The sequence below is a fragment of the Balaenoptera acutorostrata genome, chromosome 8, assembly GCF_949987535.1.
Source record: "Balaenoptera acutorostrata chromosome 8, mBalAcu1.1, whole genome shotgun sequence".
Lineage (NCBI taxonomy): Eukaryota > Metazoa > Chordata > Mammalia > Artiodactyla > Balaenopteridae > Balaenoptera > Balaenoptera acutorostrata.
Genome location: NC_080071.1, coordinates 70,720,662 through 70,747,696, shown reverse-complemented (window position 1 = coordinate 70,747,696; position 27,035 = coordinate 70,720,662). Strand labels below are relative to the sequence as shown.

Genomic DNA, 27,035 nt, shown 5'->3' with positions numbered 1-27,035 from the left:
ATGCAAGACATGTTTAACAAAGACCTAGAAGAATTAAAGAACAAACAAACAGAGATGAACAATATGATAACTGAAATGAAAAATACACTAGAAGGAATCAATAGCAGAATAATTGAGGCAGAAGAATGGATAAGTGACCTGGAAGACAGAATGGTGGAATTCACTGCCAGGGAACAGAATAAAGAAAAGAGAATGCAAAGAAATGAAGACAGCATAAGAGACCTCTGGGATAACATTAAATGCAACAACATTCGCATTATAGGGGTCCCAGAAGGAGAAGAGAGAGAGAAAGGACCTGAGAAAATATTTGAAGAGATTATAGTTGAAAACTTCCCTAACATGGGAAAACAAATAGCCACCCAAGTCCAGGAAGCACAGAGAGTCCCAGGCAGGATAAACCCAAGGAGAAACATGCCAAGACACATAGTAATCAAATGGACAAAAATTAAAGACAAAGAAAAATTATTGAAAGCAACAAGGGAAAAACGACAAATAACATACAAGGGAACTCCCATAAGGCTAACAGCTGATTTCTCAGCAGAAACTCTACAAGCCAGAAGGGAGTGGCATGATATATTTAAAGTGATGAAAGGGAAGAACCTACAGCCAAGATTACTCTACACCGCAAGGATCTCATTCAGATTCGACGGAGAAATCACAAGCTTTACAGACAAGGAAAAGCTAAGAGAATTCAGCACCACCAAACCAGTTCCACAACAAACTCTAAAGGAACTTCTCTAAGTGGGAAACACAAGAGAAGAAAAGGACCTACAAAAACAAACCCATAACAATTCAGAAAATGGTGTTAGGAACATATATATTGATAATTACCTTAAACATGAATGGATTAAATGTTCCAACCAAAAGACACAGGCTTGCTGAATGGATACAAAAACAAGACTGGTATATATGCTGTCTACGAGAGACCCACTTCAGACCTAGGGACACATACAAACTGAAAGTGAGGGGATAGAAAAAGATATTCCATGCAAATGGAAATCAAAAGAAAGCTGGAGTAGCAATACTCATATCAGATAAAATAGACTTTAAAATAAAGACTATTACAAGAGACAAAGAAGGACACTACATAATGATCAAGGGATCAATCCAAGAAGAAGATATAATAATTGTAAATATTTATGCACCCAACATAGGAGCACCTCAATACATAAGGCAACTGCTAACAGCTATAAAAGAGGAAATCGACAGTAACACAATAATAATGGGGGACTTTAACACCTCACTTACACCAATGGACAGATCATCCAAACAGAAAATTAATAAGGAAACACAAGCTTTAAATGACACAATAGACCAGATAGATTTAATTGATATTGATAGGACATTCCATCCAAAAACAGCAGATTACACTTTCTTCTCAAGTGCACAGAGAACATTCTCCAGGATAGATCACATCTTGGGTCACAAATCAAGCCTCAGTAAATTTAAGAAAATTGATATCACATCAAGCATCTTTTCTGACCACATCGCTATGAGATTAGAAATCAATTACAGGGAAAAACACGTAAAAAACACAAACACATGGAGGCTAAACAATACGTTACTAAATAACCAAGAGATCACTAAAGAAATCAAAGAGGAAATCAAAAAATACCTACAGAAAAATTAAAACGAAAACACGATGATCCAAAACCTATGGGATGCAGCAAAAGCAGCTCTAAGAGGGAAATTTATAGCTATATAAGTCTACCTCAAGAAACAAGAAAAATCTCAAATAAACAATCTAACCTTACACCTAAAGGAACTAGAGAAAGTAGAACAAGCAAAACCCAAAGTTAGTAGAAGGAAAGAAATCATAAAGATCAGAGCAGAAATAAATGAAATAGAAAGAAAGAAAACAATAGCAAAAATCAATAAAACGAAAAACTGGTTCTTTGAGAAGATAAACAAAATTTATAAACCATTAGCCAGACTCTTTAAGAAAAAGAGGGAGAGAACGCAAATCAATAAAATTAGAAACGAAAAAGGAGAAGTTACAACAGACACCACAGAAATACAAAGCATCCTAAGAGACTATTACAAGCAACTCTATGCCAATAAAATGGACAACCTGGAAGAAATGGACAAATTCTTAGAAAGGTATAACCTTCCAAGACTGAACAAGGAAGAAATAGAAAATATGAACAGACCAACCATGAGTAATGAAATTAAAACTGTGATTAAAAATCTTCCAACAAACAAAAGCCCAGGACCAGATGGCTTCACAGGTGAATTCCATCAAACAGTTAGAGAAGAGCTAACACCCATCCTTCTCAAACTCTTCCAAAAAACTGCAGAGGAAAGAACACTCCCAAACTCATTCAATAAGGCCACCATCACCCTGATACCAAAACCAGACAAAGATACTACAAAAAAAGAAAATTACAGACCAATATCACAGATGAATATAGATGCAAAAATCCTCAACAAAATACTAGCAAACAGAATCCAACAACACATTAAAAGGACCATACACCATGATCAAGTGGGATTTATCCCAGGGGTGCAAGGATTCTTCAATATACGCGAATCAATCAATGTGATACACCACATTAACAAATTGAAGAATAAAAACCATATGATCATTTCAATAGATGCAGAAAAAGCTTTAGACGAAATTCAACACCCATTTATGATAAAACCTCTCCAGAAAGTGGGCATAGAGGGAACCTACCTCAACATAATAAAGGCCATATATGACAAACCCACAGCAAACATCATTCTCAGTGGTGAAAAACTGAAACCATTTCCTCTAAGATCAGGAACAAGACAAGGATGTCCACTCTCGCCACTATTATTCAACATAGTTTTGGAAGTCCTAGCCACGGCAATCAGAGAAGAAAAAGAAATAAAAGGAATACAAATTAGAAAAGAAGAAGAAAAACTGTCACTGTTTGCAGATGACATATACTATACATAGAGAATCCTAAAAATGCCACCAGAAAACTACTAGAGCTAATCAATGAATTTGGTAAAGTTGCAGGATACAAAATTAATGCACAGAAATCTCTTGCATTCCTATACACTAATGATGAAAAATCTGAAAGAGAAATTAAGGAAACACTCCCATTTACCATTGCAACAAAAAGAATAAAATACCTAGGAATAAACCTACCTAGGGAGACAAAAGATCTGTATGCAGGAAACTATAAGACACTGATGAAAGAAATTAAAGATGATACAAACAGATGGAGAGATATACCATGTTCTTGGATTGGAAGAATCAACATTGTGAAAATGACTATACTACCCAAAGCAATCTACAGATTCAATGCAATCTCTATCAAATTACCAATGGCATTTTTTACAGAACTAGAACAAAAAATCTTAAAATCTGTATGGAGACACAAAAGACCCTGAATAGCCAAAGTAGTCTTGAGGGAAAAAAACAGAGCTGGAGGAATCAGACTTCCTGACTTCAGAATATACTACAAAGCTACATTAATCAAGACAATATGGTACTGGCACAAAAACAAATATAGATCAATGGAACAGGATAGAAAGCCCAGAGATAAACCCACACACCTATGGTCAACTAATCTATGACAAAGGAGGCATGGATATACAATGGAGAAAAGACAGTCTCTTCAGTAAGAAGTGCTGGGAAAACTGGACAGCTACATGTAAAAGAATGAAATTAGAACACTCCCTAACACGACACATAAAAATAAACTCAAAATGGATTAGACACCTACATGTAAGACTGGACACTATAAAACTCTTACAGGAAAACATAGGAAGAACACTCTATGACATAAATCAAAGCAATATCTTTTTTGGTCCACCTACTAGAGTAATGGAAATAAAAACAAAAATAAACAAATGGGACCTAATGAAACTTAAAAGCTTTTGCAAAGCAAAGGAAACCATAAACAAGACGAAAAGACAACCCTCAGAATGGGAGAAAATATTTGCAAACAAATCAACAGACAAAGGTTTAGTCTCCAAAATATATAAACAGCTCATGCAGCTCAATATTAAAGAAACAAACAACCCAATCCAAATATGGACAGAAGACCTAAACAGACATTTCTCCGAAGAAGACATACAGATGGGCAAGAAGCACATGAAAAGCTGCTCAACATCACTAATTATTAGAGAAATGCAAATCAAAACTATTAGGAGGTATCACCTCACACCAGTTAGAATGGGCATCATCAGAAAATCTACAAACAACAAATGCTGGAGAGGGTGTGGAGAAGAGAGAACCCTTTTGCACTGTTGGTGGGAATGTAAATTGATACAGCCACTATGGAGAACAGTATGGAGGTTCCTTAAAAAACTAAAAATAGAATTACCATATGACCCAGCAATCCCACTACTGGGCATACACCCAGAGAAAACCATAATTCAAAAAGACACATGCACCCCAATGTTCATCGCAGCACTGTTCACAATAGCCAGGTCATGGAAGCAACCTAAATGCCCATCGACAGATGAATGGATAAAGAAGATGTGGTACATATATACAATGGAATATTACTCAGCCATAAAATGGAACGAAATTGGGTCATTAGTAGAGACGTGGATGGATCTAGAGTCTGTCATACAGAGTGAAGTAAGTCAGAAAGAGAAAAACAAATATCATATATTAACGCATATATGTGGAACCTAGAAAAATGGTACAGATGAACTGGTTTGCAGGGCAGAAATTGAGACACAGATGTAGACAACAGACACATGGACACCAAGCGGGGGAAAGTGGTGGGGTGGTGGTGGTGTGATGAATTGGGAGATTGGGATTGACATATATACAAAATATGTATAAAATGGATACCTAATTACAACCTGCTGTATAAAAAAATAAATAAAATAAAATCCAAAAAAAGAAAAGTAATGTCAGCTCTCTGAATTCAAAGCTAATGTCTGTCTTGTTCAGGGTTGTATCCACTGCACTTGAAGACTCTCAATAAACGTATGTTAAATGAGTGATAAAAGAATTATATGGCCTTGTTCAACACTTAGCAAATCCTATAAAAGAACAAACAGTAAAGTACATTAAAGCTGGCAGTGTGTACCTATTTTATTATCATAGTTCAGTTTTTTCAGTGTACATCCATAGAAAAATAGTTACTTGGGAAATTAATACCTGTTATAAAATACTTTTATATTTAAAATAACTTGGGGAAAACATTGGGTTAAACAGATTTTATTTGCTTGTTTTGTTATTGAATCTAAACATCAAAAAGAACCTTGCTCATGTACATTGTGAATCTCTCTGAAACCCGCCTAACTGTCCTAGTTCACAGACATATTTGAACATTTAACATTCTCCTTCCTTGCCATTGATAAACTCTGCCTAGAGAGATAAAAGTTATTTTACTGTAATAATTTTTTAGGGACACCTAATTATACTGAAATAATTTAGCATAACAGAGGTTCTCTTTGAAAAATAGCTCACTTTCAGGTAGGAATTTTTTTTCTTTCTAAAATACTCTCTTTCTACTTAATCTATCAAAAAAAAAAAACTGGAATCATTAAGACGTCTAAAGATTTAGGGAAAAAAATAGATGTAGATATTTCTCAGAAATTCTGTATCAGGCAGAATTTTGAAACTTAGAACAGTAAAATAAATCGCAAAGAGGAAAATTACCAACAGTTTTAACTCCATAAAAATTCAAAACATCTAAACATCAAAAAGCCATAAATTATTTATGAGAAGTAAGTCAAAGGTTTATTAGCCTTAATAGATACAGAGATTAAAAAGAAGTATGATTATATTGAGTTGCTTAGCACAGAGGTTCCCAAACTTTCTTGGTTCACAGTGCCCTTGGTGTCTCAGTAAGTTTCTCCAGTGCCTTTAGACCTAAAAAAAATATACCTAACAGTTTCATTTATTAAGTAGTCAAGTCTAAACGACTTAAGTATTTCTGTCCCAACCACTTCATAGCCATTTGAAAAATAGTATACCTAAATTGAAAGACAATATGTTTTCATTTCATTCTTAAAACAGTCATACTTACTAATGGGATTGTACACCCTGTTGGGAACTGCACAACTTCCTCAACTTGGGAATCAGATTGGACACCGTCCCTCTCATTTCCTGTTCCACACTGATTTTCACAAGGTACTTGCCTTGTGTTGCAGCAACTGCTGAAACCTAGCTTCACAAAGATGACATCATTGAAAGGAATGTATTGTTTTGTAATGTTGAAACTGTGAGCAGGTAGTTCACGTGGCACCTGAGGGGTGTAGAGTTTTATTATTTCCCTCAAATTTTAAAATATCCTGTGCTTATCTTGCTTTAAAATATCCTGCCCAAGAGTGTGCTTCTGTGTCCCCAGAGTGCCGTGCTACAACTGGAGGGTCACAGGCCTAGCACAATAGTGGAGAATTTATTATTTTAATGAGAGTACACATTGTTGAGAGTATTGTGAATGGCTCTCTCGTATACTACTAGTCTGAATATGAATTGGCAAAACCTTTTTTGATGCAGCAATATAGCAGTAGGGATCAAGAATATTAGAATTTTTTATGTACAGGGTTGATACAATAAAACCAACCACTAATTCAGATAAAGTATAACTTGGTATTTAACCCAGTTAGTAACATAATTACAGAAATAATGACAGTTGTGCCATATTTCAGGGCTAATCTTTCTTCAGATTAATTTATAATTCTTTAAGCAATCGCTAAGAAAATCAGATATCAAATTTGTGCATTTATTTATATATTTATAGGAAAGTGGGTGTATTTAATTTTATTAAGGGAAAATGAATGTGATATATGCATAATGCTCTGTTCCTGATTTTATATGTGTCATGGCAAATGGTAAATATATTTTCTGTATATAGATGTTTCTTTGCATGTTTCTGTATGTGTAAACAAACATATATCTATATAAAGAATAAAACATTTACCACGTGAATTAGTGCTATTGTAATTTGTTTTATAGGTTTCACTAGGATAACTCTTGAAGTGACATATTTCAAGAAAATATAAGTGAACAAGTCTTGGTTGTGCTATATAACTTCATAACACCCTATGAATTTATGGTAAACATTTCTACTTCACAATTCTTTATGGCTATTTGATTTGCTTTTACTTCTGGGTAGGTATGTGGGATTCTTAGGAGTATAGGTGCAGGTATTTCTTATTTCTAATTCCTCATAATGACAGAAGGAGAAAATAGAAAAAAATTTGCTAGAATTTTCTAGTAATTGAATAGTTGTCAGGATTGTCAAGTCTTCTTTACTGCATCTTCAATTTGTAGTTCATTGTTCAGGTCAGTAGTCTCTATATCTCTGACAGATTATACTGATAATTCTTCCCTTTTTTGGTTAGTGTAGGATTTTTATGAGGGACAATATGCCAAAGAAGAGACTAGGTGTTAACTTTCGAGTGTTTGGGAACACTAACACAGCTATCTTCTGTGTTTTAGAACTCTTGGTATTATAATGAATATTCTTAGAATTATATTTAAAAGAAACTTTATTTCAGTTACCTGAATTGTATTGATAGTAAAACCTCCAAAGTTAGTGGTATTTAATTTCTTGGTATTTAACCCAATTACTAACATAACTTTTGCTTCCAATCATGATGAATTATTAGGGACTAGATTTACCCTCCCACCTTGAACAACTAGAATACCAGACAAAGTATTAGATGGCTTTTAGACATTGAACAAGAGGCACTGTAGGACTGTGATCCCTGAGAGAAGAGAACAAAGGCAGTGAGGTCTATGATTACCCCAGCTTACTTCCTAGAAGCAGTTTCCAGGCCACAGTGCAGGGACAGCAAACCCAAACAGAGCCAGGCAGTCTCACTGTGAGGAGACAGAGATCAGAGTCCAGGGAGACCTATGTGCTTAGATATGCAAGGCAGAGTATCAGATAGGAGGAAACTGCACAGAAAAAACTCAAGTTTTTCAGAGGGCCTTCTTTACTCTTTGGCTAAATAGTGATCTCTTTACATGTATGAGGAAACTACCTGAAGCTGGGGAAAGAATACCAGAAAGCAGAAGGCCAGACAATTCCTGGAGCTCATTTAGGGCTGGGAAGAGTTCATTCTCACCAGCCAGTATAGAAAGACTTTGTCATATGCAGGGCATTGAGTTAAGACCTCAGTGGTATTGCCATAGTACTGGGGCTAAATAAGCCTTGAGAGTAAAACGTTCTCTGGATCTGCCTTAAAGCATAAAAGCAAATACCAGAAGGATTGAACTGATTCCAAGTAATATAACTGCATAGCAGAACAAGTAACCCATACTTTAAAGAAATGCAACAAAATCTAGGGCCCACTAATGTAAAATTCACAATAGCCAGCACCTATTAAAAAATTAACAGATATGCAGAGAAGGTGGAAAGGATTACCCACAATCAGTAGAAAAATCAATCGGTAGAAACAGACCCAGAAATGATCAAATGGTGGAATTAGCAGATAGGGTTGATTAAACAGCTATAATAAATATGTTCCTGATGTTCAAGAATATAAAGGAAACATGAACATGATGAGAATGAAAGTGGTACTTGGAGGAAAACGTATATAATTAAGTGCTTGTATTAGAAAAGAAGAAAGGTCTCAAACCAATTAAGCTTGCTTCTAAAGAGATTGTGAGAGAGGAGTAAATTAAATCTAGAGTATTTAAAGGAGGGAAATAATAATGAAAGAGAAAACAGACAAATAATAGAGAAAAACCAAGGAAATCAAAGGCTGATTCTGTGAAAAGATTAATAAAATGCGTAAGCCTCTAGCCAAGATCAACCAGCACAAAGAGTGAATATTCAATTTACCAACATCAGGAACGAAAATGACACATCACTAAAATTCCTATAGCCATTGGAAGTACAATATGGAAATATTATGAACAAGTTTATGTCAGTAAACTTGAAATAAACAAATTCGAGCAGATGAAATAAATTTCTTGAAACATAGAAATTATTGAAGCTCACTCAAGAAGAAATAGATATTCTTAATAACTTAATATTCTTTCCAGGAATTGAAATTATATTAGATGGGCCAAAAGGTTCATTTGGTTTTTTCCGTAAGATGGCTCTAGTAGCACTTAGTTGTCTCTAACTTTATTTGAAACAATTTTGTTAGATTGTATGTGACAGCTGTCATACCAGCATGCATTTAAAAAAAAGACATCAAAATTGGTGAATTTTTGTGTACCCATTTTAATATTGAAGATGGAAGAAAAAAAAGCAACATTTTTGGCATATTATGCCTTATTATTTCAAGAAAAGTAAAAACACAACTGAAACACACAAAAAGATTTGTGCAGTATATGGAGAAGGTGCTGTGACTGGTCAAATGTGTCAAAAGTGGTTTGTGAAGTTTCGTGCTGGAGATTTCTCTTTGGACAATGCTCCATGGTTGAGTAGACCATTTGAAGTTGATAGCGATCAAATTGAGACATTAACTGAGAACAATCAACGTTATACCACGTGGGCAATAGCTGACATACTCAAAATATCCAAATCAAGCGTTGAAAATAATTTGCACCAGTTTGGTTATGTGAATTGCTTTGATGTTTGGGTTCCACATAAGTTAAGCAAAAAAAACCTTCTTGACCATATTTCCCCATGCAATTCTCTACTTAAACGTAATGAAAACATCATTCCGTTTTTAAAACAAATTGTGATGGGCAATGAAAAGTGTATACTGTACAACAACGTGGAATGGAAGAGATCTTGAGGCAAGTGAAATGAACCACCACCAACCACACCAAAGGCCGGTCTTCATCCAAAGAAGGTGATGTTGTGTATATGGTGGGATTGGAAGGGAGTCCTCTATTATGAGCTCCTTCTGGAAAACCAAACAATTAATTCCAACAAGTACTGCTCCCAATTAGACCAACTGAAAGTGGCACTCAGTGAAAAGTGTCCAGAATTAGTCAATAGAAAACCCATAATCTTCCATCAGGATAATGCAAGACCGCATGTTTCTTTGATGACCAGGCAAAAACTGTTACAGCTTGGCTGGGAAGTTCTGATTCATCCGCCAGACACTGCACCTTTGGATTTCCATTTATTTCGGTCTTTACAAACTTCTCTTAATGGAAAAAATATCAATTCCCTGGAAGACTGTAAAAGGCACCTGGAACAGTTCTTTGCTCAAAAAAATAAAAAGTTTTGGGAAGATGGAATATGAAGTTGCCTGAAAAATGGCAGAAGGTAGTGGAACAAAAGGGTGAATACGTTGTTCAATAAAGTTCTTGGTGAAATTGAAAAATATCTTTTATTTTTACTTTAAAAACCAAAGGCACTTTTTGGCCCGCCCAATATTTAAAAACATTCCCACAAAGAAAATGCCAGATGACTTCACTTTTAAACTCTGTCAAACATTTAAGGTAGAAATAATGTAAGGAGAAAATTCTTCCAGAGAATAGAAGGGGGAGTGATACTTCCAAATTAATTGTATGAGTTCAGCATTACCCTGATGCCAAAACCAAAGACATTATAACATGAGAAAACTTATAGCAATATCCCTCCTGAACATAAATGCAAAAATCCTTAACCAAATTTTAACAAGTAGAATCCAGAAATATATAAAAAAGGATAATATATCATGCCAAAGTGGGGTTTATCAATTCTCAGCAATAGAATAGAAAGATACTTTCTCAACAGGATAAAAACCATCCTTGAAAGACTTTCAACTAACATCACACTAACACTAAGTGAATGAAAGTTTACCCTTAAGAGTAGGAACAAGGCAAGAATGTCTGCTCTCTCTACTTCTTTTCTACATTGTACTGGGAGTCTTGTCAATGCAGTATGGCAAGGGAAAGAATACAAATTGGAAATGAATAAATAAAACTATGTTTTGTTTTAGGTGACATGATCACCTATAGCATAGAAAATAACAAGGAATTTACCAAAAAACTAAAATTAATGAGTGATTTCATTAAGGCTGTAAGATGCAAAGTTAATAAAAAGAAATCAAGTTTATTTCTACATGCTAGCAATGGACAATTGGAAACTGAAAATTAGAAAGCAATGCCATTTATTATAGCATCCAAAATATATGAAAAATAGAGATAAATTTAATGTGAAATAATGTGAATATATTTAATGTGATAAATTTAATGTGAATATTTAATGTGAAATTTTTAATGTGAAATATTTAATGTGAAATTATGTGCAAGAAATATTATAAAACATTGCCAAGAGATATTAAAGAAGACCTAAGTAAATGGAGATAGTATGATCATATTTTGAACAATTCAGTATTGTTAAGATGTTAATTCTCCTGAAATTTAGCCTATCAATTCAATACAATCCCAATCAATATCTTAGCAGGCTTTTTTATAGAAATTGACAAATTGATTCCAAATTTCTTTGGAAATACAGGACCTAAAATATCCAAAATAATTTTGAAAAATCAAGACTGGATGACTTACACTACCCAATTTAAAGACTAACTCTATTAGTAAGACCTACTTTTTTAGATTTATAATAATGTTTATTGCAGATGATTTTAATTTGTATTCTTCATACATTTCAGTTTTTCCAAGTTTCTATTTATTTATTTTTACAGTAGGTCCTGTTGGTTATCTGTTTTTAAATATAGCAGTGTGTACATGTCAATCCCAAACTTTGGTTTAAGGTGATGGAAATTAAAATATTGTAATTGTGATGGTGGATACACAACCATATACACTTCAAAATTCCTTGAATTGTGTACTTAAAGTGAGTGGATTTTATTTAATGTAAATTATACCTAAATTATACCTGAGGGAAAAAGTACCTCAGTTTACTTTTTAAACTGATTTAAAAAGTAAAAATCTATATGTACTATAACTCAGATTTCAGAGGCAACAGATATTTGAGGAAGATGGTTGGAAGTGCCCACGTAAAGCTATGATCATGTGAATGAGCCCTACTTTAGCTTATCAAGTCAGGAAATTGGCAACTCTAAAATGGTTCTCTCTTCCCAACCTCTCTTTTTATTTATCTTTTTCCCCATGAGTTCTCAAAGTATTAGTTGAAAAATAAATGACTTAAAGGCTTCAGCTATGTTCTGACAACATATTCCAGTTGGCATTTAACGTGGTGTTGTGGGAAGTGGGAAAGATAGACTCCCACAATCAACACCCGGGCAAACCATTTATCTTTTGCTAGTGGAAATAATTAATTTCCATGCTATTCTTTCTTATGTGAAATAACACTATATAGCCCTCTTAAAAGACTGCAACAGCACGACCAGCAATGTAAGAGAAATTGGTCAATGTAAGTTTTTCCACTTGAATTTTGTTTTTACACCTTTATTGGAGTATAATTGCTTTACAATGGTGTGTTAGTTTCTGCTTTATAACAAAGTGAATCAGCTATACATATACATATATCCCCATATCTCCTCCCTCTTGCATCTCCCTCCCACCCTCCCTATCCCACCCCTCTAGGTGGTCACAAAGCACCAAGCTGATCTCCCTGTGCTATGCGGCTGCTTCCCACTAGCTATCTATTTTACATTTGGTAGGGTATATATGTCCATGCCACTCTCTCACTTCATCCCAGCTTACCCTTCCCCCTCCCTGTCTCCTCAAGTCCATTCTCTATGTCTGTGTCTTTATTCCTGTCCTGCCCCTAGGTTCTTCAGAACCTCTTTTTTTTTTTTTTTTGGTTACATATATATGTTAGCGTACGGTATTTGTTTTTCTCTTTCGACTTGACTTCATTCTGTATGACAGACTGTAGGTCCATCCACCTCACTACAAATAACTCAATTTCCTTTCTTTTTATGGCTGAGTAATATTCCATTGTATATATATGCCACATCTTCTTTATCCATTCATCTGTCAGTGGACACTTAGGTTGCTTCCATATCCTGGCTATTGTAAATAGAGCTGCAATGAACATTCTGGTATATGACTCTTTTTGAATTATGGTTTCCTCAGGGTATATGCCCAGAAGTGGGATGGCTGGGTCATATGGTAGTTCTATTTTTAGTCTTTTAAGGAACCTCCATACTGTTCTCCATAGTGGCTGTATCAGTTTACATTCCCACCAACAGTGCAAGAGGGTTCCCTTTTCTCCACACCCTCTCCAGCATTTATTGTTTGTAGATTTTTTGATGACGGCCACTCTGACTGCTGTGAGGTGATACCTCATTGTAGTTTTGATTTGCATTTCTCTAATAATTAGTGATGTTGAGCATCCTTTCATGTGTTTATTGGCAATCTGTATATCTTCTTTGGAGAAATGTCTATTTAGGTCTTCTGCCCATTTTTGGATTGGGTTCTTTTTTTTTTGATACTGAGCTGCATGAGCTGCTTGTAAATTTTGGAGATTAGTCCTTTATCTGTTGCTTCTTCTGCAGATATTGTCTCCCATTCTGAGGGTTGTCATTTAATCTTGTTAAGGTTTCCTTTGCTTGCAAAAGCTTTTAAGTTTCATTAGGTCCCATTTGTTTATTTTTGATTTTATTTCCATTTCTCTAGGAGGCGGGTCAAAAAGGAACTTGCTGTGATTTATGTCATACAGTGTTCTGCCTATGCTTTCTTCTAAGAGTTTTATAGTGTCTGGCCTTACATTTAGATCTTTAATCCATTTTGGGTTTATTTTTTTGTATGGTGTCAGGGAGTGTTCTAATTTCATACTTTTACATGTAGCTGTCCAATTTTCCCAGCACCACTTATTGAAGAGGCTGTCTTTTCTCCACTGTATATGCTTGCCTCCTTTATCAAAGATAAGGTGACCATATGTGCGTGGGTTTATCTCTGGGCTTTCTATCCTGTTCCATTGATCTATATTTCTGTTTTTGTGCCAGTACCAAACTGTCTTGATTACTGTAGCTTTGTAATATAGTCTGAAGTCAGGGAGCCTGATTCCTCCAGCTCCATTTTTCGTTCTCAAGATTGCTTTGGCTATTCGGGGTCTTTTGTGTTTCCATACAAATTGTGAAATTTTTGGTTCTAGTTCTGTGAAAAATGCCACTGGTAGTTTGATAGGGATTGCACTGAATCTGTAGATTGCTTTGGGTAGTATAGTCATTTTCACAATGTTGATTCTTCCAATCCAAGAACATGGTATATCTCTCCATCTGTTTGTATGATCTTTAATTTCTTTCATCAGTGTCTTATAATTTTATGCATACAGGTCTTTTGTCTCCTTAGGTAGGTTTATTCCTAGATATTTTATTCTTTTTGTTGCAGTGGTAAACGGGAGTGTTTTCTTAATTTCACTTTCAGATTTTTCGTCATTAGTGTATAGAAATGCAAGAGATTTCTGTGCATTAATTTTGTATCCTGCTACTTTACCAAATTCATTGATTAGCTCTAGGAGTTTTCTGGTAGCATCTTTAGGATTCTCTATGTATAGTATCATGTCATCTGAAAACAGTGACAGCTTTACTTCTTCTTTTCCAATTTGGATTCCTTTTATTTCTTTTTCTTCTCTGATTGCTGTGGCTAACACTTCCAAAACTATGTTGAATAATAGTGGTGAGAGTGGGCAACCTGTCTTGTTCCTGATCTTAGTGGAAATGGTTTCAGTTTTTCACCATTGAGGACAATGTTGGCTGTGGGTTTGTCATATATGGCCTTTATTATGTTGAGGAAAGTTCCCTCTATGCCTACTTTCTGCAGGGCTTTTATCATAAATCGGTGTTGAATTTTGTCAAAAGCTTTTCTGCATCTACTGAGATGATCATATGGTTTTTCTCCTTCAATTTGTTAATATGGTGTATCACGTTGATTGATTTGCGTATATTGAAGAATCCTTGCATTCCTGGAATAAACCCCACTTGATCATGGTGTATGATCCTTTTAATGTGCTGTTGGATTCTGTTTGCTAGTATTTTGTTGAGGATTTTTGCATCTATGTTCATCAGTGATATTGGCCTGTAGTTTTCGTTCTTTGTGACATCTTTGTCTGGTTTTGGTATCAGGGTGATGGTGGCCTCGTAGAATGAGTTTGGGAGTGTTCCTCCCTCTGCAATATTTTGGAAGAGTTTGAGAAGGATAGGTGTTAGCTCTTCTCTAAATGTTTGATAGAATTCTCCTGTGAAGCCCTCTGGTCCTGGGCTTTTGTTTGTTGGAAGATTTTTTATCACAGTCTCATTTTCAGTGCCTGTGATTGGTCTGTTTATATTTTCTATTTCCTCATGGTTCAGTCTAGGAAGGTTGGGCTTTTCTAAGAATTTGTCCATTTCTTCCAGGTTGTCCATTTTATTGGCATACAGTTGCTTGTAGTAACCTCTCATGATCCTTTGGATTTCTGCAGTGTCAGTTGTTACTTCTCCTTTTTCATTTCTAACTGTACTGATTTGAGTCTTCTCCCATTTTTTTCTTGATGAGTCTGGCTAATGGTTTATCAATTTTGTTTATCTTCTAAAAAAAACAGCTTTTAGTTTTATTGATCTTTGCTATCGTTTCCTTCATTTCTTTTTCATTTATTTCTGATCTGATCTTTATGATTTCTTTCCTTCTGCTAACTTTGGGGTTTTTTGTTCCTCTTTCTGTAATTGCTTTAGGTGTAAGGTTAGGTTGTTTATTTGAGATGTTCCTTGTTTCTTGAGGTAGGATTGTAGTACTATAAACTTCCCTCTTGTAACTGCTTTTGCTGTATCCCATAGGCTTTGGGTCATCGTGTTTTCATTGTCATTTGTTTCTTGGTATTTTTTGATTTCCTCTTTGATTTTTTCAGTGATCTCTTGGTTATTAAGTAGTGTATTGTTTAGCCTCCGATGTGTTTGTATTTTTTATAGATTTTTTCCTGTAATTGATATCTAGTCCCATAGCATTGTGGTCGGAAAAGATACTTGATATGATTTCAATTTTCTTAAATTTACCAAGGCTTGATTTGTGACCCATGATATGATCTATCCTAGAGTATGTTCCATGAGCACTTGAGAAGAAAGCATATTCTGTTGTTTTTGCATGGAATGTCCTATAAATATCAATTAAGTCCATCTTGTTTAATGTGTCATTTAAAGCTTCTGTTTCCTTATTTATTTTCATTTTGCATGATCTGTCCTTTGGTGAAATGGGGTGTTAAAGTCCCCTACTATGATTGTGTTACTGTTGATTTCCCCTCTTATGGCTATTAGCATTTGCCTTATGTATTGAGGTGCTCCTATGTTGGGTGCATAAATATTTACAATTGTTATTATCTTCTTGGATTGTCCCTTGATCATTATGAAGTGTCCTTCTTTGTGTCTTGTAATAGTCTTTATTTTAAAGTCTATTTTGTCTGATATGAGAATTGCTACTCCAGCTTTCTTTTGCTTTCCATTTACATGGAATATCTTTTTCCATTCCCTCACTTTCAGTCTGTATGTGTCCCTAGGTCTGATGTGGGTCTCCTGTAGACAGCATATATACGGGTCTTGTTTTTGTATCCATTCAGCCAGTCTGTTTCTTTTGGAGGGAGCATTTAATCCATTTACATTTAAGGTAGTTATCAATATGCATGTTCCTATTACCTTTTTCTTAATTGTTTTGGGTTTGTTATTGTAGGTCTTTTCTTTCTCTTGTGTTTCCTGCCTAGAGAAGTTCCTTTAGCATTTGTTGTAAAGCTGGTTTGGTGGTGCTGAATTCTCTTACTTTTTGCCTGTCTGTAAAGGTTTTAATTTTTCCATTGAATCTGAATGAGATCCTTGCTGGGTAGAGTAATCTTGGTTGTAGCTTCTTCCCTTTCATCACTTTACATATGTCCTGCCACTCCCTTCTGGCTTGCAGAGTTTCTGCTGAAAGATCAGCTGTTAACCTTATGGGGACTCCCTTGCATGTTATTTGTTTTTTTACCCTTGCTGCTTTTAATATTTTTTCTTTGTATTTAACTTTGGTAGTTTGATTAATATGTGTCTTGGCGTGTTTCTCCTTGGATTTATCCTCTATGGGAAACTCCGCACTTCCTGGACTTGATTAGCTATTTCCTTTCCCATATTAGGGAAGTTTTCAACTATAATCTCTTCAAATATTTTCTCAGTCCCTTTCTTTTTCTCTTCTTCTTCTGGGACCCCTATAATTCGAATGTTGGTGTGTTTAATGTTGTACCAGAGGTCTCTAAGATGTCCTGAATTCTTTTCATTGTTTTTTCTTTATCTGCTCTGCAGTAGTTATTTCCACTACTTTATCTTCCAGGTCACTTATCCATTCTTCTGCCTCATTTATTCTGCTATTGATTCCTTCTGGAGAATTTTTAATTTCATTTATTGTGTTGTTCATCATTGTTTGTTTGCTCTTTAGTTCTTCTAGTTCCCTGTTAAACGTTTCTTGTATTTTCTCCATTCTATTTCCTAGATTTTGGATCATCTTTACTATCATTACTCTGAATTCTTTTTCAGGCAGACTGCCTATTTCCTCTTCATTTGTTTGGTCTGGTGGGTTTTTACCTTGCTCCTTCATCTGCTGTGTGTTTCTCTGTCTTTTCATTTTGCTTAACTTACATGTTTGGGGTCTCCTTTTCACAGGCTGCAGGTTCATAGTTCCTGTTGTTTTTGATGTCTGCCCCCCGTGGCTAAGGTTGGTTCAGTGGGTTGTGTAGGCTTCCTGGTGGAGGGGACTAGTGCCTGTGTTCTGGTGGATGAGGCTGGATCTTGTCTTTCCGGTGCAGCCCAAGTTTTTAATGAAACAAACATGAACCCATGTGTTTCGTGAAAATGTGGCTCCTTTCTTGACCATATAATTGAAGTAATGTGTGGCTCAAGTTTGTACTATCAATAGAATTGGGAAGTAAACGGGTCCATTAACATTATTCCTTTTCTTCCAGTTGTAACACACAATTCCAGGGTAAAATAGTAACTTCCAGCTAAGTGAGGCCTCTTTGGAGTAATGGCAGATTGTTATAGGCTTCTCTCCCCTCCCGTTCTCCCAGATGGTGATGCTGTGGGTGGCATCTCACATGCTATCTCCAGGCCTGGGTCTCTATCCTAGGTAACCTACTGAGGACATGTTGGCCTCACCCAGCATTTGGACCCCACTGGGGTCTCCCAGGAGCAAGGGGTAACTTCTAGGGTTTCTCCTAACCAGTCGGGATGGCCCTGAACTGACTCTGATCCACTTGAATTTTAAAATCCAGACAGACAGGTCAGTTTGAAGTAGAATTGATGTAAAGTTTAAACTGGATCACTGTCCTCAAAAGATGTTATCAACGTACAGTAGTAAACTCCCATACCAAAATAAATACTTTAAAAAAATTTTTACCAGTAATAAATGATACTTCATCTATAGGCTTTTCAGATTTTCATCCCAACATTTCTTGTAAAAGAAAATTAATTTTAACTCTTTCAATAATATAATTAAGATCATTATGGTAGAGTCAAGAAAAGTATTCTTCACTTTAATAAGAAATTTTAACTCAATACCAGACTTAGAGAACATGATGATTTATGAGCTTCTATAGACCATTGTTTTTCAACTTCAGTACATAAGCAACTACCTGGCAGGCTTGTTAAACATGGGGAGATCAGAGTACCTCTCTCAGAAATTCTAGGTCCTAGCATGGTGCCCAAGAATCTGCATTTTAAGAGCACTCCAGGTAATTCTAACATAAGGTAGCATGCAGTTCATATTTTGAGAACCACTGCAAATGGTTACACTAAAACATATTTGAATATAGGTAGGGAATGTTGTATTATAACAGACAAATACATAACAGATTACAGTAGAATAGAGGAAATATTTAGTTTTACATTTCCACAAATTCCCTTGTCTTACAAATATGTGATTCCTTTTTTGGTGGCTAATCTTTACTAACATGTCATGCTCCTATTTATCTAAATAGAGAGTTATGGCACACCCTTCCAGAGCCATAGCATACCAACATTAAAAGTGATACTGTCTGTTGCTGTCTAAACATGATGAAATGAAAAGCTACATCTGTCTCTACTCTTTAAAACTCCACTAAAATTACAGTAGACGTTTATAGAAGTATAAATGCATTAAGATCAAAGACAATGGGAAAGGACAGAATAGCAGCAAGAGGAAGATGGAAAGAAGATAGAGGGAGGAGTGGTAATAGACTTCACAAAACAGAAGACTCGGGAACTTATAGTGATTATAGAAAGGAATAAAGGATGAGTAGCAAAGCCATTTGGCCCTAGAGAATCCTGAAAAGTCTCTGGACTTGGAAGAAACATGACTGTTGATGGTAGGGATGAAACTCTGGATTGAATATAAAAGGATTTCAAAATCTGAATACAAAACAGGCCACAGAGCCACTCTCACTACAGCCAACCAACTACAGGAAAATAACATTTATTCTCTGGAGATATTGAATTGGAAAGGTTCTAGCTTAGAGACTCCAGGAAAAGTAGAGAGTAGGGGGAAAACAAAGGACTTAAAGCAGGGACAGTATGTAAAAGACTACAGTTGAACATTTATATTCCTGGCCCCATATCTTGCCTTACTTCTGGAATACTAATATCTAGCTTCATATCCCCCCCCCACCCCCAGGGCTGGAAATTGGAGGTATCTTCTCTAAGGGAATTGAGAGGTCCTAGAGAAAAGACATATATTTATATTTGGGGGTCTGACAATGAAAAGGTTGCTTCATTACCTGGTCACTCTGCAGTAGTTCAGCAGTAGTTCACAAACCTCACCTGTGTTTCCTGAACTTCCAATTAGCTTTTTAGTGCCTTACTGTTAAATATAAATGGACAATAAATATTCAGGCACCAGGCATTTAAGGAAAGCCTCCAATACAGACACCAATGTAAAAAAGAAAAAAAGCGAGAGAAGACAATATAAAAAGAACTTTTTTAAAAAGCAAAAATTATGCTTAGGTAAATGTTATTGTACCCATGAAAAAACAGAATACTATTTTTAAGAAAAAGGAAAGAGGTCAGAGAAATTTATATTTGCCAGAAAATATTTCACAGAAAGATTCAAAGAAAAAGGTGAGGAATTTTTCTAAAAGTAAACAGGGTAAAAGGATAATTAATATGAGGGAAAAAAGAAATTTCAAGACTCAATCTGGAAGGTCTAACATCAAACTAATAGAAATTCCAAAAAGAGAGGACAGAGAAATAGATTATGTTTAGATGGGGGTGGGGTGAGGTGACGACTATTTCATTAAGTGCCCTTTAGGGCTATTTGATTTTTTTTTTTTTCAAGTATGGGCATAGTAACTATGGTAAAAAGAAAAATAATTATTAAAGTAAATAAGAAAAGGACTAAGAATGCTAAGGCAAACTAAATCAACATATCATAATTTTAGAATTTGGGGAAAAATTGTTACCTAACAGCAGCAACAAAACTATTATTTTATATCATGGGGAAATTTCAAGATATATTGTTCAGTAAAATAAGCAGATTGTAAAATACAGCATCTAAAATGGCCCAATTTCATAACAAAATATATCTTTGCATGCATAGAAAAAATACATGATATAAAAATTTTAAAGATACTTATCTCTAAATGATGTAAGTATAAATAATTTTTGGTGAATTTTAAAATTTTCTATATGGATGCATTGCTTTTAAAGTTAGTAAAAGATTCAGGGAAAACCAGTGAAAGGAAGATATTTAAAGAGTTAGGAAATGATGTCATTCATGAAAACACCACTTATTAGTTCTTGCTGTGAACAAATCACCATGCTAAACTCTTTGGAGGTTACAAAGATATATAAGACATTATTTCAGTCTCTCAAGAAGCTCATAATCTAACATGGGACATCAAAATGAATGTATACATACAGTTGATTTTTGAACAACACAGGGGTTAGGGGCACCAACACCCCCTCCCTTGCAGTGGAAAATCCACATATAACTTCACAGTCAGCCCTCCACATCCACAGTTCCACATTTGTGGATTCAACCAACTGCAGATCATGCAGTACTGTAGTATGTATTTGTCGAAAAAAATTCACATTATAAGTGGATCCACGCAGTACAAACCCAAGTTGTTCATGGGTCAGATGTAATCACAAATAACTCAAGAGACAGAATGTTACAAGTTTCCTAAGTGTGAGGACCAATACAGTTACAGTTCTTTAGTAGGAAAGATCGCTTTTGGATGGAACATGGTTAGGGAGATTGGAAGGATGTGTAGGATTTCAAGATGCAGAAATTGTGTGAAGCCATTCCAGAAAGAACTAAGACTCAGAAGTATAAAAGTGGAAGGTAATCCTGGCTGAATCCTGGGGTAGAAGATGGGATGTATCCCTTGGGACCAGACAGTGTAGGATGCTGAATGCCAGGTACAGGGATTTGAACTTTGTTCAGTAGAAGTGAAAAGTCATTGAAGGTTGTTGAGGAGGGGAGTAAAATCATTACACAAGGGAAGAGAACACCTGGTTTGAAGTATACTAAGCTTGCCCAGGTTCATGATAATGAAGACTTGAACTAGGAAATTGGTTTTGGGAGTGAGAAGGAGGGATAAACTTGAGCAATTATTTGGATGTGAGAAATGAGGTAGGAGGCAACAATAGTGGTTGCCTTGTCACGAGTCTGGTTTATTAAAACAGTGCTAACACACAAAAGAGAAGTCAGAATAAAGAATTAGTTTTGTAGAGGAAGATAATTTTGGATATGTTGAATTTTAGATTTTAGATTTCAGAGGAATATGCATAACGCAATACTCCAAAGGCATTTGCAAGTATGAGGTTGAAGTACAGTCATTCAGCAAATACATATTGAGTACCTCCTATGTTTAATAACTACAGTAAGCGCTATCAATTCCAAACTGAGTAAAACATGACCTCTGTCTTCATGACAGAGCTCGTTGTTTGGATGAGGGAAACAGATCAGATGGATAATTACAATGCAATTATCATAAGTAATGCATAAACAGAATATGGACAGAGCGCTGTGAGAGCACAGAGGGGGGAAACTGTGTCCTTGGGTTCACCATGATCACTTTTAAAATGTTTGTGGCAAATAGGAGCTTCCAAACATGGGAAATTATTCCAGGCATGATTTGGACATTTCATAGAAATGAGGGCTTAATCTAGAGGGAAAAGAAGGAGACTACTGTACTGAGAGCAAAACCTGGAGGTACATATATATTTACCAGGTAGGAAAAGATTGAGAAGCCAGGGAGTGAGGATGCAGAATCTGATCCCAGAAGCTAAAACAGGAGATTCAAGACTCCTGAAAGTTTGATAGTGACAAGGAATTAGGAACATTTTGGACTGATTAAAGTCTACCGGATTTAGCACTTCAGAGACTATTGATGACTTTCTTTAAATGTTTTTTTTTTTTTTTAACCCTCAATGTAGAACTTTATTAGGGGAGGGGCGATAGAAGGTCCCTGTGTTGAAGGTATTACATCATGGAGACCCGGAGCCTGGAAAAGATGGCACTGGGGAGTTAAAGGAGCTTTGAGGAGAGGTAGCAGAATTAAGGTGTTTCAGATAGTGAGTGTGTAAATAATAACATTTGTAAAAAGAAAAGTAGCAAAGACTGGTCCTTTTCTGTGAATACATATACATATGTTATACATATTAACTCATATAGTTGATACAGTTAAACTCATCATATATACGGAATAAATATAAACAATATTTTCATGACCTTGATTTTTAGGAAAAATGGATGTCCATTAAAATTATTGTGGTATTGTGGTAATCATTTCATGACATATGTAAGTCAAATCATTCTGCTGTACCCTTTAAACTTATACAGTGCTCTATGTCAATTATATCTCAATAAAACTGGAGGGGAAAAAAAAGAAATATCAAAGAACTGACAGGAAATGGTCTTGTAGGGATAGTAGAGCCATTGGATTTGGAAGGGACTGTTGATGATGCTTGAAAATAATTTTCAGAAGAGTAGCAAGGGCATGATCTAGAATTCGAAGGAGCTAAGAACTTGAGAGTAAATAGAAAGAGATGACGACGGCAGTTCCCGGAAACACTGTCTCTCCTCCCCCCTCCCCCCCATCCCCATTATCTGACGAACTTCTACTTTTTCTTTAGTTATCAGCCTAAATGTTCATACCTCAGGCAGACCTTCCTGTCCAACCTTCTCACACTAAACTGGGGTCCCCATGTTATACTAGCTTACCATTCTTTAGCTCTGTAGAATTTACAATTTGTAATGTATTGCTTGTATATTTCTTAAATGTCTGTCTTCCTCAACAGACTGTTGGCTGCATGAGGATAGGCACCATGAGAATTTGCTCTCCACTTTACATTCCAGCCTTGTCCCAGTGTTGGTACCTAGTAGGCTTTCAATAAAGATTCATTAAATGAGACATGTAGAAGGGTAAGGTGGAACACTTCCAGAACAAATTTCTTAGACATAGAATAGTTATGAGAGGTCAGAGTCCAGCATGTCACCCAGTATGTGGATTGCTGGAATAGAATACAGATGAAGATTTGGGGAAATTGAGGTTATACTTTTAGAGCAATTTACTCAAATATCTGTTATACTCACAGAGAACAAGGATGGGATGAAGAGAGGAAAGAGTGACATTTTAAACCAACAGATGACAAAATGGGAGAGGCTGAAGTAAAGCAGATGGGATTGAATTCTAAAATGAGGGCAGTAAAAAGTATCCTGTCTTTTCTTCCTTATCTGGGGAGTTGGGCGTTTATAGCAGGTTGTGAGCCAAGGGGAGTGGACAAGAACTATATTTTAATTAAGTTAAAAAGGTGTCAATTGCTTAGAGAAATAAGGGGAAGAAGTATAGGAGGATATTATGTTCACAGTAAAACATAGGTATCACAGGACACAATGCAACAGGACTTAAGAAGGGGAAGACAGAGACGATGGAACTAGTTTATAGTGGGCTGTTAACTACAGTGTATATGCTTAACAAGTATTAATTGCTTTATAGACTTGTTGAGAGAACATTCATAAAAGGCTTTTTGTCATATGTAGCCCCATATTTGGAATGCAATTATATATAAATATATTTATACTATTTACATTAATATTTTTGACTAAAAAAATACTTTCTTGTATTTTTTATGCTCTCACACAGTGCTATAAGAGTCCTCACAATATAAAAAGCTACCTGGTTTTTACTTCCCAGAAATTCTTGGTTCTGAAAAATAGAAGTTACTTTTCCTAGTATTTTTAGAAATGACTGATCCTGCCTTAGATAGCTTTTGTTTTTTAAGACGGTTTACAAAAATATTGCGATTATCAAATAACTGATTTGAATTTATATGCACCTCAAATACAATCTAAAGGTTTGTTTGTTTTTCTTTAATTAATGTAGTGAAATTTTTATGCAGGTGTGAATACCTTGTCTTGTTAAAGTATTTCAATTTCATTTATGACCATTATCCTAGCATGGGTTTGTAAGGGACCTGGAGTTGAGGATGCTATCTTTGACCATGAAAAAGAGTTGTCTATTTGTCCTCTAGGCAAAATAAAATGATTCCTAAGGGAGTCAAATGAGAGCAGCTGACCTGATTCACAATGTGCTTAACTGAGGGCTTTGGCAACAGACCACCTGATGCTTTATGGTTTTCTGTATCCATTCAACACTAAGAATCAAAGTGCTCTGTGATACCCTTGTGAATAGTCTTACATTAAAACACACCTCTTTCCCTAAATGTTTTTTTTCCCTTCTTAATTTTTTAAAGTTTTTTTTTTTTTTAATGTGAGCATTGAAGTATTTTACCAGGTATAATGAGATGTGGCTATTAGAAAATAATTCATTTCCTGAATGTGAAATATGTAATTAAGTATCACTCTCATTGTATAACTAAATATGTTAGGGCTTTGGTGGTTATTGTTAATAATCCTGACTCAAAGCACCTAGTAGGTTAATTCTTGGTAATATAAGAACAGTGCTGACTGATGTGGGAGAATAGGCTGATCTGCCGCAAAGTTTTGCATGTGTGAATAGTTATTACCAAGGTGGAAAGAAAAGAGAAACTCTCTTTTATCTGTGCTTTTTCTCATCACCTGAATTCTTTCTAGTCTTCTTGGTACCCATGAATAATCTTTTCATTAGACAATGACATTTCAAGTTGTTGGATTTTAGTTTCCTTCAGTAAAATTCTCTATTCTTAGCCCCCTCCCAATAAATAAAAATAATTCTCATCATGTATCTAGGACACTCCTGATTTGTCTTTTGAATGAGTCAGAGCTGAGAGAACTGTGTAAGAGTAAATGTTAGTGTTAAGAGTCAGATAATTTGAAGATCAGTCATCAGCCTCTCATGATCTAGGATACAGTCAGAGCATGATTTTGATTCATTATTTCCCCTATCAACAAAGGTACGATCTGCCTTTTCTTGCTGTCTTTTAATCTTGGTAGAAGTCTATTATCTTTAATTGCCTCAACTGGAGTGTGGTGGAGGAAGAGATTTAAGTCTGAAAAGCATATAAATGCTTCCTCCAGACTATCAAAAGTTAGCTGGTAATTTTGCTTTGGATGAGACTTGACAGCACACTAACCTTGAGTTCTCTTCGCAGTGGGTAAACCTCACAAGTGCAACTACTGTGGACGAAGCTACAAGCAGCGCAGTTCACTGGAGGAGCACAAGGAACGCTGCCACAACTATCTCCAGAATGTCAGCATGGAGGCTGCCGGGCAGGTCATGAGTCACCATGGTGGGTAGCAACGGCATTCACCATTTTCATTCTCCCCTGTTTTCGTCGTTTGTTATGGGTTAAATAGTTCTCTCTACCCTTCAGCATGAAGGTAACATTATAGTCTATTTTAGAGCAATTTCAGGTCACACTCACTTTGTATGGGATTATCTTAAGTACTTGAAATGAGTTGAGCTTTGGGACACTTTGCAAACAAGCTGTATTGAGTTTTTGTGATACACCCAAATTGTTTCTGATAGCATGTGTTTGAATTGCCATCAATAATGGCGGCTGGCCTTGAATACACCAAAGTAAGGTACTCTTTACTCTTCTTTTACATTGACTGCACCGAAGAGTTCGAGATGGTTTCACATAAGTCTATAGGTTTTTCTAAAAGGAGTAATTGGTTATTTGTGTATTTTCAGTTCTCTTAGGTAAGTGATCAGTGATATAATTGAAAATGTCTCCAATCTGTCTTGTGATTTATCTTGGAAGTTACTGATTTTGCTTTCTACAAGTATGGGGAACAATCTAGACCAAAATTAGGCACCACTTCCCTCCACAAAAATAAAAACCCAAACAAAACATCCTGATCTCCTACAATAGGGGGTAGGAAAGCAGTCCCTAAGGTTTATCAATTAATAATTATCTATAACTAAAAAGTTAATGTTAGTAAATCATCCTTTTTAAGGAGAGTTATGAATTTTAATTCTTTAGATTTGGGGCATCTCTGTGGTCCTACTAATTGTATTTTTATACTGATTAATTTTATTATTCATACAAATATATGCAGAAATGTTAACTTACTGATACATTTATATCTTTCATTTTAAAAAGATTTGCCCAGTATTAAATAGTACATTTGGGAAATCCTGTAGTCACTTTTAAAATATAAATATCGGTTTTGTATTTATAGGCAGCTCAAGGATTATCTGTGAGGTTTTTGTTTGTTTTATATAGTATGTACTGTGGAACTATGTTTATTGGACAGCTAGTGATTACTTGTTGTTGAATTGGGAATCTTTTATTTTGTTTTCCTGAATAATTGAAGCATTTCTTTGTATTGAGGATAGGTTATATAATCTAAAGAATCAGATTTAATTCCGTCATTGTTGTGAGTTGAGTCTATTTGTTTTTATATTATTATTATTATCAACCAACATTTTAAAAAACCTGTCCATGTTTTAAGTCTTTGTAAATTTGGTACCGCAAGCTTGCATTGCTGGGGCTTATGACAGTAGTATAGGATCCAGAGCATTGAGGTTAAAATGGTGGACCTAGGAGTCCGACAACTCTGGTCTGGCTATGTGACGTCTGAGTTTGTCACTCATAGGCTTGGTGTGAATTAAAAGTGATTGGATGTACAAAAAAAACCCAAAAATTTCTTTTTACTATTTCAGGGCATTAAATATTAAGAAATAATAAATATTGCATCCCCTATAAAGTTATGTTACTTACCAGTGTTAACTTAGGCATTTGAGGTTTCATTTACTTACTGAGCACATTGTTTCTGTTCAAATTGCTGCTTTTAGAGGTGGCTTGAGGCAGGGTAGCTGATGGAGGCTTGGGGCATGCCAAAGTTTTCCAAAGACAGCTTATGGCACTACTACTAGTTTTTCTGTATAATATTCTCTCATTGCAATTTTGGCATTTGA

At 35.4% G+C, this 27,035-nt stretch overlaps 1 protein-coding gene across 12 annotated transcripts in view; it reads left to right on the top strand.

The window, feature by feature from the left end:
* IKZF2 (IKAROS family zinc finger 2) overlaps positions 1-27,035 on the top strand; it is a 176,056-nt gene that overhangs the window by 128,305 nt on the left and 20,716 nt on the right. For all 12 annotated transcript variants that reach the window (XM_007187867.2, XM_057551576.1, XM_007187866.2 and 9 more), the window contains one exon: positions 25,264-25,401. In XM_007187867.2, coding sequence (XP_007187929.1) covers positions 25,264-25,401 — 138 coding nt within the window. The remainder of the gene's footprint in view (positions 1-25,263; positions 25,402-27,035) is intronic.